General features: G+C 44.1%; 1 protein-coding gene across 1 annotated transcript; it reads left to right on the plus strand.

Moving 5' to 3' along the window:
* Positions 1-1,792: 1,792 nt before the first annotated feature.
* Positions 1,793-12,455, plus strand: LOC144944665 (microfibril-associated glycoprotein 4-like). The gene is made up of 8 exons (XM_078873023.1): positions 1,793-1,996; positions 6,546-6,615; positions 6,866-6,966; positions 7,300-7,333; positions 7,619-7,713; positions 9,428-9,545; positions 10,010-10,195; positions 11,883-12,455. The coding sequence occupies exons 1-8, from the start codon at positions 1,874-1,876 to the stop codon at positions 12,188-12,190; spliced, it is 1,035 nt and encodes a 344-aa protein (XP_078729149.1). The 5' UTR covers positions 1,793-1,873; the 3' UTR covers positions 12,191-12,455.
* The last annotated feature ends 6,379 nt before the right edge of the window (positions 12,456-18,834 follow it).

Raw genomic sequence — 18,834 nt, forward strand, 5'->3', positions numbered from 1 at the left:
GATCTGCCGCGTACGGCAGTCCTGACATCAGCAGGCCCTGATAGACACGAGAGGGAGAAAGGTCACAGAAGGGGCCCACCAGGAACTCGCAAGTAGGTTGCAGAAAGGGGGCGTGGCCGGGGGCAGAGCGAGGCCATGCTACAGAACTTTCCATGAAGGATATGTTGAAGAAGCCATCCCTCCAGCACCTCTTCAGTTTGTGAACGTGATTGACAATGGTGCAGATATAACATCACGGGTTAAGGTTTGGTGCATCTAAAGCAGACATGGCTATGGCACAGCTTTTTCTTTAGAACTGCTATGCAGGGTACAAAGTAGAAACAGAAATACGGACACTTCAAAGATCACGCGATTCCCCTGTTTATATAGGAATGTCTGTATTTGCTAAAACAATAATTTGGTAGCTTGTAAAATGTTCAATGACAGTGGATTCAGAAGTTGCTATGACAGAGTGCTTCACAATAAACTAACAGTGTGCTTGAAATGTCAGCATAACTTGGAGATGCATTGGTCACAAAATATGTGGAAGATGGGATAGTGCATCCACCAGCTTTGAGAAAAACGGTGATTTACATCGTTTGCCATGGATTTACATTGATCATAATACAACTGAAGCAATAATAAACTCGTTTAAAAAAGTTATTTTTAAACAATGGTTTTATTAACTACTTCGTTTAACTCGCGGTCGAGAAGTACGTAAATGGCGCCTGAGACACACGGCGCCTGCGTTTTGTGCGAGCCGATTCCACAGTTTAGGGACCGCGGCGTTTTTGACCTACACACATTTCTATATAAATAATAAGGCGTCGATACAAAATGTAAATTGCTTCAAAGTAGCGAATTAATGCATTAATTGATGCCGATTTTGATGCAGGCATGCATTGTCACCGGGTCTAAGTATGTGTGCAAAATGTGGAATTGATTGGACAACCAGAAGTGGACGAAATTTTTATTACAAGATTTGACCTAGACAAACAGAGGAATCAAGTTAAGTAAGACCGTTGAAAAATCACAATTTCATGGCACTAGCACTTCCATTTTTCCAGAAACTAAGCTCAGACAATGACGGTGAGATGTGTGAACCACTTCGAATCAGAGAAGGAATCAATAGCTCTGATTCAGGCTGCCCTCCTGCAGCATTCGAAATGGGCTGCATACCCGGAAGGACATTTGAAGTCAGTCAACAGTGCATCAGCCAGTAACTCAATGCCTCTCGAACAGGGAGTGGCCAAAGGAAGGTGATATTCGAAGGGCAAATTGAAGAACATTTTTTTCATTATAACTGACAATGTGGCTTTAGGGCAGCCATGAAAGATACAGATGTGATCGCTTGGGCCTCAGATGCACGTCATTGTGCAGCTGTGCGTGCCACAGGACTAGCTGGAATATAATAAACCAAACTATCGTTCAAGAATGGTTCCCATTTTTTTTTACACACTCATCAAAATGAACAATGTGAATACATTGTTGCCATCGTGAAAACTAAATTATTGCCATCTTAATGATTGCCATCATATTTTAGACGGCATTACGGTTTTTATTTTTCCTCCCCGTCTTATGTAAGCGACTCTTGGAGACACGGTAGTATCGTGCCGAAGTTGCTGCTTGTGGCACAATTTGAGCGATCTTATATATAAAATTATTCATTCATGTTTATTCGCTCCACCACAAGCCACACCCAAGTTGCCACCCAATGCCCTCTCACTCTGGGTGGTTGGTGGTGGTGGGGGGGGGAGGTTGTTGATTCGGCTCTATAAAAAGCTGGTCGGTATGAACAGCACACGTCTTCCAGCATCAGCGGAGTAGTCGGAACAGCAACAAGTGTGAGTTACCTCCGTGCTGTAGTGAGAGACAACGAATTCCTACTGCAGGCATGGCTCGTCCGGCAACATTGACCGTCCTTCTGCTGCTGCTCGTGCCGCTGGCGTGTGCTCGTCGAGAGAAGGGCAAGGAAGGACACCAACACCACCATCATCACCACCGCACAGAAGACGCCGTGAGATTACATTCGCACCAACCAAAGCCACCTTACCTACTGCCAGTGGCGTCACTAGGGGGGTGCGGGGCATGCGGACCGCACCGGGTGACACCATCAGAGGGGGTGACACCAAAATGACTGTCTATACAAAATGTTGTGCAGTGTTTCAGCAGAAATGTATTATTTATAAAAAAAAAAAATCCCTGTAGTTAGTTATTACAAAAATATTTTTGGAAAGCCCTGCTTTACATGTACTACTGTATCACTATACCTACAAGGCTAAAACTCTATGCTAATTTACTTTTTGAACCTTCTAATGCGCTCCGGTCAGAGCTGTCATTGTTCCCCAACTGCAGTGACGCTTCGAGTCACGTGGTTTCGTCTGCTATTACGAGCTTGTGTCAATGCTAATGTAAATCCATCTGAAAATTAGGCATTTACGTAGGCAACCATGTTAGTTGATAATTATAAGAACGTAGGGTAAAAAAGAGAAGTTTTTCTTTTGGAGGTGCAGGCAAACCGTTTTATCAACGGGACCCATTCTTCTATGGGTAACCAATACAATAAAGTTAAAGGTTCATTTTGTTGATTGTTAGGCCGCTATGAGGCTGCGGTGCTCGTGTTAGCTGCCGATGTTTGTACCCTGCACAGGGTCGATCGCCCCAGAGGCAATGCAACTTTATTCCAACTTCATCCTAAAGTTGCATTCAAACTACATTATATTAAAGCGGCTGAACAGCTAGTGCAGTTGCCGATGTTATCCTTGAGTGTAATCAAGAAGAGTAGTCTAATGCACCACTTCTCCACCTTTTACAAGCCCTTGTACTCTAGCAATCAAATCTTATCCGTCGTTTTAACGTTAACGCGCCAAATGCGTTTCCTCATGAATTGTATTTTTCGAGCGTTTAATTTTAACAAATACCGCATACTGCATCTGTCCACAAAACCTACGGTTACAATGGAGAATTGCACAAACTATTGGAATATAGTTTGATCCCTTATTTTACCCGAGCAATATAAACAACAGCACGCAAGCACGCAAACATGCTTTGTTTTTTTTAGATATGTTGTGTAAAGGTTATGACTTCAAAGCCTTATCTCCTTGAGCATTTTTTTCAGCCGAGTTTGTTAGTATGTTAATGTTTAACACCACTTCAGTTAAAACACCGCTTAAATGTTTCTTGCCATTTGCTAATGATTTACGTGTGCAGTACCATTCATCAGGATGCTATGGTCCACATGCACTTTGGATGTCTAGCAGATGCGTCTGTCGTGGAGGTCTACTAACCTCTCAGTCTTGCGAAATTGATCTCAGTTAACTCGTCCGTTATCCTCTGCATATTTAACTATCGACGTTATTCACAGCAATCCCCTTGTTGAACTCGTGAGGCCTACCGATCTCGTCTGTGCGTTTGTGCTCCTTTGAAAGTGCCTTCAGCATCACTGTCAACCCCTTATCAGTGCCGTTCCTTATTACAGACCAACTCAGACCTTACTGGTCACCCCGTGCCCCTTATACATCTCAAAGTTCATCCTACAAAGTCCCATCACAAGGGAGAAGCACAAACATGCACCTTTTTTTGCCCGTATTGAAACGGCTGTACGTCGCATGGACCTGAAAACTCAATTTGCCCTGTACAAGAATACGGGGTAACCTGTATGGGTTGACAGGGTATGCTTAAATTGTGCCAACACACACAACCATGGTGGTTATGGCTAAAATAGGTCCTGCTCAAGGGTACCATAGAGGACAATGAGAATTTACCTACCCTTGGGATACAGCATCTTCACCAAAGGAGGTCGTTTGCAACCAAATTTATGTTTATGCTAGTACCGTATTTTCCCGCATATAGCCTGCATACGCATATACCCCGCAAAAATAGCGTTTTGTGTAAAACACATTTCAGATAGCCCGCACCTCCATATACCCCGCATGCATTCATATCTTTAACGGCGTTACCGCAGCTTAATTCCATCATATTAATACGAAGTTTACATTTGTAATACATTCCACTATCAATTGTTAACATTAAAATCATAACGTGCGCAAAGAAAACAAACTAACCGGAAACGAGTGAGCGTAAAACAGTAAATAAGTAACAAAAGTAAATATCCAATAAATAAGTAACACATAACTGGTAGATAAGTAGTTTTAGCACTTGCAGATTGCGCACTGCGCAGATAATAGCGGCACTACGGTAACGCAGTTGCCTCCCCCCCACCTCTCTCTCCCTCCAGCTGCCCCACCCCCCAACCCCCCCACCTCTCTCTCCCCCCAGCTGCCCCACCCCCCAACCCCCCCACCTCTCTCTCTCCCCCCAGCTGCCCCACCCCCCAACCCCCCCACCTCTCTCTCCCCCCAGCTGCCCCACCCCCCAACCCCCCCATCTCTCTCTCCTCCCAGCTCTCCCGTCGCCGAATAACAATGTGCGTCCACTTCAAACATTGTCGTTTCATTGTACAAACAATTCGAATAATTAAAAACGTGATAACACGTGCAATTTTAGTGTGAGTGGTTTATTCAGCAGTGCTTTAGTCAAAAGTAAGTGTTGCATAGTGAATAGTCCTACCATGAAAACATTTAACGAGTTATGACATGTCACACGTGTCAAATATTTTTGGGATAGCCTGCACCTCCATATACCCCGCAGGGTCTTGTTTTGTTTGTAAAAAGTGGTATACCCCGCGGGTTATATGCGGAAAAATACGGTAATTACTCTACTCATAGGCCTGTAATGTTAAAAGTTTATTGTATGTGTATATCTATCAAAATCATAACGACCCATCGAGCAGATAGCCCGTCGGTGTTCACTGCACATTTCGTCATTTGATCCTCATGGCGGTACCCCGGGGTACTAAATGATACAAAATGGCAGAGGCAATTAAATATTTAATTTCTGGGAAACACTTTTTTTTCCCAGGGGTGTACTAAACTCCGCGACTGGGGTACCAATCAATCCGAAATCGGTGCTACTCCGCGATGTCGAAACGCAGCGAGGACAATTGCGCTGAAACCCTGAACGCTCGTACGCACCGTGGTGGTGCATCGTGTACACCTCGTCGAGATGAGTCGATTGCTGCATCGCCGACCATCAACAGACTAAAAATGACTGCATCACGGACATTATGCGAGAGCCGTGGTACCATGATGCTCCAGGGTTACCGCCATGAGGTTCATTTGTTTTCACTCTCCTCTATCTTGTGACAATACGCTCAGGTCGTGGCATTAACTTTTTCTCTGGCAACAATCTCTTATGTCGTCATCAAGCCATTTTCTGTTAGGTATTCCTCTCTTTTCCGGTTCCTTCCATTTGTTTGAACAACATACTTTGAAATTTTCCTGTTGTCCATCCTACATATGTGTCGTGCATGTTCTAGATTGGATAAATATACTGGGAAAACATCAGTGATGATTATCGAAACCGGTCCTCAGTCTCCCCTAAGTTGACTCGGCCTCAAATGAGTTCCCTTTGTGCGTTGTTTAGCCTTAACGCCACGAGGGAGACAGAAGCGGCCGAGCGTGGTGCTGGCTATCCACACCCCCTCGTGTGCCGTGCCGGCCTTCATAGGGTGCTCACTAACAGCACTACATCAACAGTCTGTTAAATGTGTAGTGAGTCCAACTGAGTCGCAGACGTTGTTCTTTAGAGGCAACACATTTATTTGTAACATCAACACGTAACACAAAGGGGTAATTGCCCCTTCACCAGATACAGCCTAGGGTGGTGGCCACCCAGCTAACTACCCTATACGGAGGAGTTACAGCTACGAAGGGTCTGACCCTCACACGGGTCCCGACCACGTGTTGATGCCTGTAGAGCTTCCAGCTTGTAGGACGTAGAGCTTCAGCTTTTAGGATGCAGTGACCCCGGTCCCTCTCAGGGACCCACCTTATATCCCCCTGGGTCAGGCTGCTCCGCTCTTAGCCCCGCCCGCCTTCTCGAGCGTTCCAGCTTTCTCTCGATCCCTCTCGAGAGCTCTCCCCGGATATGTGATCGCCCCCTAGCCCCCCCCACATGGGAGCCTCTCTGTGGACACTCCGGATCACGTGTCTACAGGGTTAACCAGAGTGACATGGCCCGTGGAAACCCTGCCCCGGGGCGGACACTCTCCCACTCCCCCTTGTGGGAGCCTCCACCACACGCTATGCGTGGTGCCCACGCTAATCCAGCGCACACCAAGCCCCGCTAGGGCTGGTACTACACCCGCATACGGGGGGTGTACGTGATGACAGTGCATCGCGCGCCAACAATGGGACAATAAATCCTAGTGGAGCATTTTTTTCGTGAATTAACATTCACAAGTGGCATTTATTTGCAGCTGCCATTTTTTCGTCAAAGACTGGGCATGTACAGGTAATGCCAAATGTGGAAGTACTCTATAAACGCTTTATTCGTTGAGACTGTCTAAATAATGTCCATACAAGTTCGCTTTGCTTGCATTGCAAGCAATGGTTAATTATTTTGTCGCACAAGCTCGGATTGTTGAGCTGACATGGCCTCCGTTGGAAGGAAATACCCTCCCTACATATCCTCAATGGCAACGTTGTTATTCCTCTTCTCTCTAGCATCCCGGTGTTGACGGTGGTCCGACTGGGCTTGAGAAGAGACTCGAACAGCATGAGAATCACTTCCAAGGTAAGTTGCAGATAATGCGTGTGCATCGATTTTGCGATTTACAGCAAATGTGTTTTGCAGTTAAAATTTAACTGGTGCTCTAGTGGTGTTCTGCCCCAGACTTTGAAGGAATGTCTGGCTATCTAAATATTTTCTTTTTACTGGCAAATCCCGAACAAACGGGGGCAGTGGGTCACGAAAGAACTGCGATTTTAAATGTGCACATTATACCGTGCATAATGAGGATAATTGTGGGATGTTTTCACGGCAGGACTTGAGTGTTCTTATAATCACCTGGAGAAGTACGTGGTTGCCGTGTCTGACTACATGCGGAACAAGTTTGGCCAGGGTGCTCCACAATATATACCCCTGGTAAGTCTTTTTCATGTAGTCAGATTATTATGTTAGGATCCGTAAATTATTTTTTATCCGAGAGTATAGGGATAGAGGCTCAAGCATATATTATTTTAATCGCAGGAAATGTTTTTTGAAAACCCAAATAAAATTCCCAATGAAGGCCTTCCTTTCCACGGCGTGTGTCGCTTGCAGCATGGGGGGCATTCGTAGTAAACATCGGCCTGTTTGTATTAAAGGGGCTAAAATGTGGTGCATATCATAGTGTTAATGTCCATGATGTAAACAGTATTCTCGTATTTATATTATCTTGTACCCCTAACTATGCCTCTGCATTGTCCACGTGTCCAGGAGAAAGGTTCCACTTGTGATGAGGACGGAACTGGTAAGAAGGCAGATTTGTGTTTTGTATCCTTCTGTCGAGTGATTTCTCTCCATTGTCGTACTGTCACTTGATTTTCTTTTGGTGCCGCAATCAATCTTAATGTGCCGCCAGTGATTATGCTATGGACTTGTTCCACACGAGTATAAGTGCTTGTATTCGTGCCGCAATGCGTTTTTGATCATTGTTGTGCCCCATTTAAAACTTGAACCCCATATGTTCTCCTCTAAATTACTATTGCAGATAGACCATGTTAACAATTTTAACAATTGTTCTGTAACATTTTAGTCGTACAAGACTGCAGCAAAGTGAGGGAGACGCACGCCTCTGCCAAAAGTGGAGTCTATAGGATTCAACCACAAGGTGCACAGTCTACATTCGAGGTGTGTATTGCACATCTGTCAGCATTTCAAACGAACGTAACATCAAGTCCAGTACCAATGATGTTTAAGAAATATATGAAGTGTCCACCTTGAAAGTACTGCATGCTTATACACAAAACACATTGAACAGTTTTAATCCGACTTCTTCAATAAATTCCATGCATAATTATGGCTGTGGCCTGATGATGCTGGTTGTAATTATCGGCAAAACGTCGTACTCACATTGTAAATGTTGTGGGTTTACTCTCCAACACAAGTGGTGTACTGTATTAGTAACGAATTGGCATGTTCTGTTTACATGACAAACCTTACTAATTGGCCATGTCGGATGGTGGCGGGTTTAACGGCGCATTTATATTTACGCAATCCAACCCAATAAACTCTGTATATTCCATGTGGTTCGCTGTGTGTATATTGTGTAACATGCCGGAACGTGTTTGCTCAAAAGATTTGACATTTTGTGAATTAAACAAATGTTTTGGGCATTTAAATATTGATGTGTTTCAATTGTGTACATTTCATGCATGCACAGACTGTGATAATACATTCTGCGGTTCATATTGTATTGCGTGTTTGGCATGTCTATTTTTTTTTTCTCCATGTGTTGGGAACAGCTGTCGGAACAGAATTTCCAAATTAAAATTTACTTGGTACAGCAGAACGCCTCCCGTCGGTGGAAATATGGGGTACCCATGTTGCACGACTTATTTTCGTGAGGTTATCCATGATTTTTCTCTCCTCGTATATCCGGAGTAAAATTGCAGATTATAGCATGAATTTTACCGTGAGACTCCACCTATGTCGAGAATAATCGCAGAATTTTTAATTTGTTGAACCTGCACGAATACTAGGAGTGCTTCAAACGCGTATCACGGCGGGTACAATAGTATAATCACAATGCACGGTATTGTACATTTTGTAACTTGCTTAGTTTATGCTCAAAAGACCTTGAGAAACGACAGATAAGCAGGAAATTAGCTAGAATCTGCAACAATAATTGCCTAAAAGATTTGGAATTTGTGCAGGTGGAAGGAACGTCAGAGTACCCAGAGAAAACCTACACATGGGAGTGGTTGGGGCGGTTAAGGTGGGAGCAGGAAATGGTCAATGTTTAGATGTAAATAAATCTACTTGCTGTACTGCCATACCCTGGCCAAACCAGGAGATGGCGACTTCTTCAATGCCTTGCAACCACCTCCAAACACCCGTTTTTGTGCACTTTGGCCACCCACCAAAGTCATGTAGTTGATGTTCATTGCAAAATAATCTTTTAATACTGTGCATTATGAACATTATTTTAAGGCTTAAAGAATAAACGGTTTTTTTGCAACCAAAAACGCGGATGAGCAATGAGATGAATTTGCAACATTGACACTTATTGACAAAGAAAATCTCAGATAATAGGAAGCAGCTTATCGTAGATAATACGAATTGGCCTGCGCGGTAAAATAGGAGTGTTTGTGCTGCAGATAATAGGAGTCGTGGGTTAACGGATAACAAATCTCTGATTTAGCACGGTTGGCTACCTGCAGTGCGAAAAAAGTTCAACGTGAGTTCTCCTGCAGGAAAAAAAATTATCCGCAAAATTTAGTGACTGAAGAAGCTCCTCGCATGTGCAGTCACTTGGGACAACCCAGAAACACAGCGGAGCTACACGGCACAACAGAGCACTTGCAAAGTTGCGTTTGGTGTGTCCTGCTCTTTTTTTTTCCAGGTGTACTGCTCATTTGAAGCCGACGGTGCGTGGACAGTGTTTCAGCGCCGCTTTGATGGCTCCGTCTCCTTTGGAACAAAATGGAGCGATTACAAGAATGGCTTTGGCTCTTTGGAAGGTTTGCCCCCTTTGTGCTGCTATAGGTTGTCTGATGGGAATATTGGTTTAAAAAAGAAAAATGTTCGTATTGTTACGTCAAGAAGCATCTTTGAGAACTTGTTTGTTTTGCATAGACATTACATGTTTAGTAGAAAATTGAGTCCATTTTAGGTTTGGGCTGTGACATGGTCAATTGACCTGACGAATATTGAATTAGCCTGTCAATATCCTAACTACCAAAATAGCTCCCCATTACTTGGTTCCTGCAACTGAATCATGTTGTACCATTGACATACACCTGGCTTCTGCTCTTAGCATCCCAAATCTCCAAGAGTAAACCTCCTCCTGGCTGCGCACACTATTGGCTCTGTATATGTTGCTGCTGGGAGGGTATGGGAGGCCATTTGGAGTGTACTCTCGTTAAAGCCACGCGGTGAAAGACTTGAAATGACTCGTGTTTGCGAATGCGGTGGTTTTGTGAAGGTGAACACTGGCTTGGACTGGAGAAGGTTTACGCGCTCACCCACCAGGAGGGTATTAGCTACACCCTGCGCATCGAGGTGGAGGACTTTGAAGGCGAAAAGCGGAATGCCAACTACGCCACATTCAGCGTGGATGGCGAGTATGACGGCTACGCCCTGCACGTTGGCTCGTATTCCGGCGACGCTGGTAAGGAGCCGGTTGGAAGCTCATAACAGACATGGTATAGGGAGGCTTTTATCCGGCAGTTAACCCTTTCTCGTTTCGATGACGTACGGGTGAGTTATCAGAACGGTAACAGAAGGAAAACTAAAATAACTGAATCGGTACCAAGGATCTCACAAGGCCATGCAGGGGGTGTGTGGCACAGTTTGATACCAGGTATCCTTGAGTCCGGTCGTGTCGTTAGAGTTATCTGTGGTGAGTACGTCTTTAAAAACAACGGCACTGCCTGCTCTAAATACAATTAAAGCTGAACCACTTGCGCTTTCCGATAACGGAATCCACCCTGCAAGTTGCAGATGTTTCGGAATGTTAAAGCGTTTAAAACGAATCCCACAGTTCAGCCCTCGCGGTTGCTCTGTTGGCAACAGACTTCTCATCTCTACAGACACGTACAAATCCAGACATACTGCAAGAAGCTTGATGCCTCTTGGCGCTACTCACTAGCTATTCTAGATTTGAAGCTTTCGTGACTGCAAGGATTCATACTCTTAGGTTTTTACGGTAGGTCACGTAGGTAAAAAAATAAAAAAAATAGAAATAATAATAGAAATAAAATAATAAATCACGACGTTTCGGAGGCAACACAAGTCTCCGTCATCAGATGGGACCGTCACAGCCAAATTTACTGTATTAACCCACGTGACCTTACCGAAAAAACCTAAGAGTACTCACTAGCTAGCTTCATATATTATTTACATGCAAAAGGTTGACCTCTGAAATTGAGGTTAAAAAAACGCATTTTTTAGGAATCTAGGGTGTTTAGATCTGGTCACTTGAGCACGAGCGATCTTGAAATCCAAATTTTTCGATTTTGACCATTTATTGTTTAAAGTAGTTTTTTAATTGTAGGGAAGTTGATTGGTTTCACCTGGGTCACCAATGAGCACATTATTGTTTTGGACTTGCCGTTCTTTTAGTGAATTCCAGATCTGAGAATGACATTTTTTACTTGGGAAACAGCCTTTTAGGCAGAGTGTTGGAAAAGTGACTGCACTCTCTACTGCATGCAGAATATACAAGTAAAAGGATTTATCTGGGGAAGTCCTACAAAATATATCTTTGTTCGGACTCGGTACGCTCTAAGATTACTGAATGGATTCATTTTAATGACGCCGATATTCCATTAAAATTAGGAAGGGATTTTAAAAGTTAATCATTTACACGAGAAATGTTCTGTTAGTCAATGATATATTGAAGGGTTTAACATCTCTTATATAATTATAGAGCATCCAGAATTCACTTTGAAGACAAGCAGTCTCAATAGACAGCTCCTGTAATTTAAATTGTCGTGAATGATTTTGCAAATGTGATACATTATCATTTAGAAAATGTGTTTTTAAGTTGACCAATAATGGGTCTTCAGAGCAATACAACCTTGTAGCAGGAGCTATCTGAATGAAGTAATCACGAAAGGAAGCCATTAGGGGGGAACTGAACGGCAAGATGAATGTGCAAAATTGACAACTGATTTTGGAATGGAAAACGTAGCAAATATTGCTGGTGACCAAATCGCGAGCAATCGTTTAGATAAAATGAAATGCATCAATTGCCAACATTCGATGAGGCCTTCCCCAACATTGAGCGTAGGTGTGTGGAGGGAGGCACATTCCCCGATCGAGGCATCCTCACGGTCCGCACTTTTTGCGTTCAGGCGACTCGTTCAAGGGCGACCGCGAGGGCGAGGACCAGAACGGTCAGAAGTTCAGCACCATGGACAGTGATAGCGATGCCTGCAACCCTTGCATCTTTGGAGACATCGCGGTTGACAGCTGCAGCCGGGAGAGGACGCAAGCAGGCTGGTGGTACAGCAACTGCGGTGCGGCCGACCTGAACGGCGACTGGCATCCCAAGGGCAGCCACATTGGATGGGCTTCCTTTGTGCGATGGCGTATGTTCAGCAAGGTGGCTCCCTACTCGTTGAAGTCCAGTGTCATGAAAATCAAACCTCTAATTAAATGAGTGGGAGGTGGAGGTTGATTTAAAAAAAGGGCTTGCCTTTGCCGCATGTTTGCTTCACAGTGGAATCTTCTTTCGTATGGCAGGATCATTTATACTCTTTGGTTCTTTCGGTAAAGTCACGTAGGTATGAAATAATATAAATTAAATCACGACGTTTCAGGTGCAACACAAGCATCCGTCATCAGGTGGGACAATCACGGCAAGAAACAATTGCTGAAGTGGGCAAAAGGGCTGCTGTAACAAGAGGCCATATAGGCAAGAGAAGGGGGGGAGGAGCCAGGGAGGAGAGACAGGGAGGGTGGGGGTGTAGGGTAGGGGGAGTGGAGGCTGCAAATAAGACACAAGCACGGCAAAAAATGCCGGGGAGGGGAAATGGGCAGGGCTGGGAGTGGGAGGGTTAGGAGCCAGGGAGGAGAGACAGGGAGGGTTGGAGTGTGGGGTGGTGGGAGCGTGGGGTAGGGGGAGTGGAGGACACAAGCACGGCAAAAAATGCCGGGGAGAGGAGGGGAAGTGGGCGGGGCTGGGAGTGGGAGGGTTAGGAAACTGGAGATGCGGATATGAAGGCAGACCAAAAGCAGTTATGGTTTTACCTGGTTAATAACATCCTTCCAATGATTGCTCAATCTGTATCCATCTTCCCGGTTGAAGTTATGTCTGTTTATATATCTGGATGGCTTCATGAACAAACCTTTGATAGTAGCCCGAAGGTTTGCAGAGCACCTTGGTCTCGGAAAAAACAATGAGAGCCCACAGCGTTATAGCAATGGTCAGCCACGGCGAAGGTATTAGTTCTGCCGTGTTTCAGATCTGCCTTGTGCTCACAAACACGGTCCGAGACATGACGTTTCGTTTCCCCAATGTAACAATCACCACAGGTGCAACTTGGTTTGTAGACTCCAGGATATTGCATGTCAGGAATGACATCCTTCACAGATGGGATTAGATCACGGATTTTGTGTACTGTACTGAATCGGACCTGGATCTTGTGTTTGTTTAAGATTTTGGAAATCTTTTTGGTAACGCCTGCTATGTATCGTAACGTGATGGTTTTGATCGGCGTCTCAGGGGGTTGTTTTTCCATGGTTGGAGAAACAGCTTTGCGGATAATGCGGTCCGAATATCCATTCATCTTAAGGGCCTGGTGTACATGTTCCAGTTCACTGGCTAGGTGGTGTTGCAGGAGAATGTATTAACAAGGTTTTATTCTAGTGTTTTGAGGTTGGCCGGTGGCTTCAGGAGTAGCCTGCCTGCACGAAAGAATTCGGTAGTGGCGCTACTGTAGTGTGGCCAAGCATAGTTGCCTTCTATAATTTTTTAAATATCAAAGTTTATTGAAAACATAAGAACAGGCTGAAAAGCAGTCTTCATAACACGGCCTCCTCTCGTGTGAATCCCCATTTGCTGGGGTTCCACCCAGCCCTCTAATCCCCCATTTTCCCAAGAAAATTGGGACAATCAACTAATTTCCCTCAACCCCCATAATTTGCACAGTCTGTGTGTGTTGCACATGCATCCAAAGTAATCTAATACAATTCATGCAGTTACATGTTTATAATTATCCCGTGATGTAGGCGTTGGTATATAATCTACACCTGTGACGATAAAGCAACACCCTTATTATCGGTAGACTTCCCATGTGTTACTTGGTTTGAGAATGGCGATGGCAGTTGCACTCTGGGCATTTCTTAATTGTACATCCGGTCTAAGAGATGGACATACCTGTAGTGTGATATTCTAAATGGAGATCAACACAGGCCATTTGCAGTTACATGAAACTTAAATCCTCTAATTTTTTTGGAGGACGGTTTAATGTTTTCTTTGAATGCTTCAAACTCCTGTTGATGACAACCCATACGTTGAGCTGCCTGATTGACTATGCATTGTATTATGCTGAACCTTTACACGTACGCTGACACTTTTTCACTGCTATATTGAGATAATTTAAAGAATTAATCTAGTTTGAACAAACCAATGTTTTCTAATTACCCTTTTTGATTAATTTATGCATTTTACTTGTTATTTTATGGTGTAGACATGATGGAGTAGAAGTGTACTGCCTGGCTAAAATGTCTTCAATAAAATTGTGAAAGTTGAATTGATGCTGCAGAATCTGCTTATTACAGAAGAATTCTGCAATTCAAGTAACTGGATGCAGCACATGATACTTAAGAGGAAATGTAACTTCAGAAGTGTCAAACATTGGCAGTTGTGCCTGCTCCCATGAGTACTACTACTGTACTCTTACACATGGTGAGAAGAACATCTGAATTGTGATTGTGGGGGCCCATATGCTGGTGGACGGCATTCCTTACAACTACATAAACTTAAACCAAACTTGGATATACCAGGTAATGCCCACTGGGATATTTGCTCTGTTTCTTTTTTTCAAAAGCGATCGATGCCACAAATGGTAGCTCAAAGTTGCTTATGTGGAAATGTATAGCAACCAAATCATCTGAACGCATGTTTCTAAAATGTGGAGGGAGAAACCAGAGGACCCGGAGAAAAATCCACGCGTCCAAGGGGAGAACATAAAAATTCCAAATATACACCCTTCGGTGTTGAACTTATGACCTCCTGCTTACCAGGCGAGGGAGATAAAATTTCCACCGCGGCGCAAATGATTATTTTTCAATTGTTTTTAATATTCACAACTCTTAAGTTGTCCTGTACAGTTAGCGACTGCAAGTAGTGAATGTGCTTTAGGGGTCTGCAAGCGGTTAATCCAACAGCTGACCATAGCTACGATCTTTAACTCCCCAATAACCGGCTGAGACCTTAACGTGTATATGTTAAGTGCCCATTCTACACTTTTCTTTTCGTGAAATTCGACACAACGGAGACCTTTTGCATTCACGTTTTATAACTTAATGTTACATCTTAAAGCTGACTTGTCTCGTGTACATCACAGTACTCTTTGTGCGGTCACACGATGGGCGGAAAACACAATTCGTGAATTGTGCTAGTAAAATAGAAGCAGAATTAACCGACATTAATTTCTTAAGAAAGCTAAAATTAATACACAATACATCTCCACATTGTAGCTTGTAAAGAAAACGGTGCTGTCTTAATCGTGACGAACATTGCTTGTTGCTCTACACGCTTTGCACCACATTAACATTTCTCGTGAAAAAATGAATATAATAACGTGCTTTACAAGATTCCTATTAGAGCAATATAGTTTTAGTTCAATGTAGCATGCTTTATGAATCTTCTTGGTTCTTTCGGTAAAGTCACGTAGAAGGGAAGTAATAAAATAATAAAACATAATAAAACAATTCTCACGACGTTTCGGCTACAACGCAAGCAGCCGTCTTCAGGTGAAGAATGAGACACTGCCAAGCTAGGAGCTTATATATAAGCTGAGTTGGAGGTGGAAGAAGAAGAGAGCCTTAACAAAATAATGCGCATATCAAGAGGAATTTAGCATATTCATGGGAAATGCGTAGGAGGTGGGCGGGGGGGTTTCAAAGTCATATTATGCCCATGCATTATGCAGGATCAGCAGCACCAAAGGGAGGGGGGGGGTAGCATTAACAAAGGAAGGGCATGTTAATAGTATGTAGAAGCAATGAAACATGTGAATGGGAAAACGGTGGCAGGAGATCCGCAGCGGAGCAAATAATGCATTCCCTGTGGAGAACACAAGATACACAGTTAATGCCAGTGAGTGGACTGCGGTCTGAAAGTCACCATAAACGTGAACAACAATCAGTTAAGATCCGAAGTGGTTTATTACGTCCTTCCAATGATTGCTGAGCCAGAATCCATCTTCTCGGTTGAAATTGTCTCTGTGTTTGTATATGTGGATCGCCTCATGAACGAATCTCTCATGGTAGCCAGATGGCTTGCAGAGAACCTCTGTCTTGGAGAAGTCAATGTCATGTGAACCCACTGAATTGTAACAGTGATCTGCCACGGCTGAGGTGTTTGTCCTACCGTGTTTCAGGTCAGATTTATGTTCACGGATGCGGTCCGAGACATGTCGTTTGGTTTCTCCAATGTAACTGCTACCACAGAGGCAACTTAGTTTGTAGACGCCAGGGTACTGTATGTCTGGAACCACGTCTTTTACAGACGGAACCAGATCACGGATTTTATGTACTGTGTTGAATCGTACCTGAATCTTGTGTTTAATCAGGATTTTGGAGATCTTTTTTGTGACCCCAGCAATGTAGGGTAAGGTGATGGTTTTGAAAGGCTCCTCAGCAGGATCCTTCTTGACGGTTGGAGTGATGGCCTTGCGGATTGTGTAGTCGGAGTAACCATTAGCCTTAAGAGCTTGGCGTACGTGTTTGAGTTCACTGGCAATGTGTTCCTGGTCGGAGATGCATTGGGCTCTATGGTATAGAGTCTTGATGAGGGAGTTCTTCTGGGATGGATGGTGGTGGGAATCCGGTTTTAGGTAGGCATCCGTATGGGTGGCTTTCCTGTAGACAGAATGGCTCATTGAACCATCAGGTCTCCTTTTAATTATGACATCCAAAAAGGGTAGCTTGCCATCTTTTTCGACTTCCATGGTGAATCTGATGGCTGGGTGTATGGAATTGATGTGGTCGAGAAATTTGTCTAGAGCAGGCCGGCCATGTGGCCAGATGACAAAAGTGTCATTTACGTACCTCTTCCATAAGGTCGGGTGTAGAGTGGCAGTCTGGATGGCGTCAGTCTCAAATTTCTCCATGAAAATGTTGGCTACAACCGGAGATAGGGGGGAGCCCATTGGGGTACCCTCAGTTTGCTTGTAGAAGGTTCCATTCCAGGTGAAGTATGTATTGGTTAAGCAGTGTCTCACCAGGGGGGGTACCCCAGCATTCAGTCCTTGATGAACCAAGTCTTCAATGATTGCGATGGTGTCAGGCACAGGAACCTTGGTGAACAAGGAAACCACATCAAAACTGACAAGCAGGTCGTCTGGGGACAGGGAAATCCCCTTGATTGTCGATACCAGGTCAGTAGAGTTTTGTACCGCAGAGGTGGTTTTTCCAGTGAAAGGCCGTAGGATTTCAGACACAAAACGAGCCAGTTTGTAAGTGGGGGAGTTGATAGTAGAGACAATGGGACGAAGAGGTGTATCTTCTTTATGTATCTTTGGCAAGCCGTACAATCTTGGTGGCCTGGCTGCAGAAGGTTTCAACGAGAACTGTTTGGTCTGATCAATTAATGCGGTTGAAGCAGAAATGATTTTGTTGGTTTTGGTGACGAGGCTGTTGGTGGGGTCTCTTTTTATTTTTGTATAGCTGCCATCGTTGAGTAGTTCTTGAATTTTGTTGTTGTATTCTATTTTGTCCATGATGACAGTGGCATTGCCTTTGTCGGCTGAGAGGATGACAATGTCATCCCTCTTTTTTAATTGAGCTAATTCAAAACGCTCATCTTTGCTGATGTTGCTAGCTGGCATCTTAGCGTTTTTGAGGGTTGCAGAGATTTCAGATCTTGCTACGTCTGCAGCGATGTGACTCAAGCCCTTGAGAGCTACATCTACTCGAGCAATTATATCATTAACTGGTATGTGTCTAGGTGTGACTGCAAAGTTTAGTCCTTTAGCTACAACGGATTTCAGACCTTCAGAAATAGGACTGTTACTGCGATTAATTACGACTTTGTTAACATCTAGCTTTTCAATGTGTGGGTCCGGTTTCTTGTTTGAGAGGCGGTTTAATTTGGAAATCAAGTTGTCCTTACATTTAGTCGACATAGCGGCAGCTGAAGAGGCAGTCATTTTTTCTACATGTTCCCAATCCGATGTGGACATTGTTGCACTCAAAGATAAGTGTGATTTGTAGAGTGTCTTGTCTAACTGATCTAGTTCGGTGCGCGTAAGTCTGATTTTCTCTGAGATAAGAGCTAAGCTAGTTCTAGACAGAATTCGTTTCGCATTAGAAGAAGTTACAGCAGCAGATGTTAGTGTAAATGCCTTTGGTATTACCTTAGAGTCGCGGCATCTCTTCAGAAAGGTAAGAGACTCGATTAGCTGAGCCTTCTTATCATGGAGCTTGTTATGAAGATACACAGGGTGCTGAAAAAATGTTTTAACACTTCTGAGAATTTGAAAGAATAACACAAAAATGTGCCTCCGGGCTCTGGAGACCACCTGGAGAAGATTCTCCAGGTGGCGAACAAGTGGAGACACTTTCACTTGTTGAAGCTATTCACATACATTTGTCATGTTACAGTGTAGTATCCGTTCCTTTTTCATTAACGATAGTAGTCTTCGTATAAGTGTTAACATTTTTGTTGAAGCGCCCTGTATATTAGCCATTGCCCATCCGCTGCTGGATGTGAGGCTGTGATTTCCAGCATCCAACTCGCAGCTGCAACATGAACTGATGTCATCTCGCTCCACCTCCCACGGTGTTCATCATCCCCCCTCAACCCCCGGGGGTGCATCCTCTCTCTCCCTTGCCATTCTGCCCCACAAAAAATCAAATCTGTTGACGCTGCTGCACCTCGTGTGATGTGGCATGGGGCCCCGATGTTTCTTAACATTGCGTAGCGACCCTTGAAAAACACATTGGTGGGTGGGTGGGTGGGAGAGCCGTGCAGCACAAACCCCACGAATCGATTGACATGTCAATGTCTTTGGTGTGGGGGTAAATCTCGCTTTCCCCATCCCATTGAACCTGCGTGGATGACCTAGGACGATT

This window comes from Lampetra fluviatilis, chromosome 35 (assembly GCF_964198595.1).
Source record: "Lampetra fluviatilis chromosome 35, kcLamFluv1.1, whole genome shotgun sequence".
NCBI classification, from domain to species: Eukaryota; Metazoa; Chordata; class Hyperoartia; order Petromyzontiformes; family Petromyzontidae; genus Lampetra; species Lampetra fluviatilis.

Excerpts from the sequence above, each read along its gene's own strand:
- LOC144944665 (XM_078873023.1), top strand. The coding sequence starts at position 1,874 with ATGGCTCGTCCGGCAACATTGACCGTCCTTCTGCTGCTGCTCGTGCCG. Across the intron at positions 1,997-6,545 it reads ACCACCGCACAGAAGACGCC|CATCCCGGTGTTGACGGTGG; the intron begins GTGAGATTACAT and ends TCTTCTCTCTAG. Across the intron at positions 6,967-7,299 it reads CTCCACAATATATACCCCTG|GAGAAAGGTTCCACTTGTGA; the intron begins GTAAGTCTTTTT and ends CCACGTGTCCAG.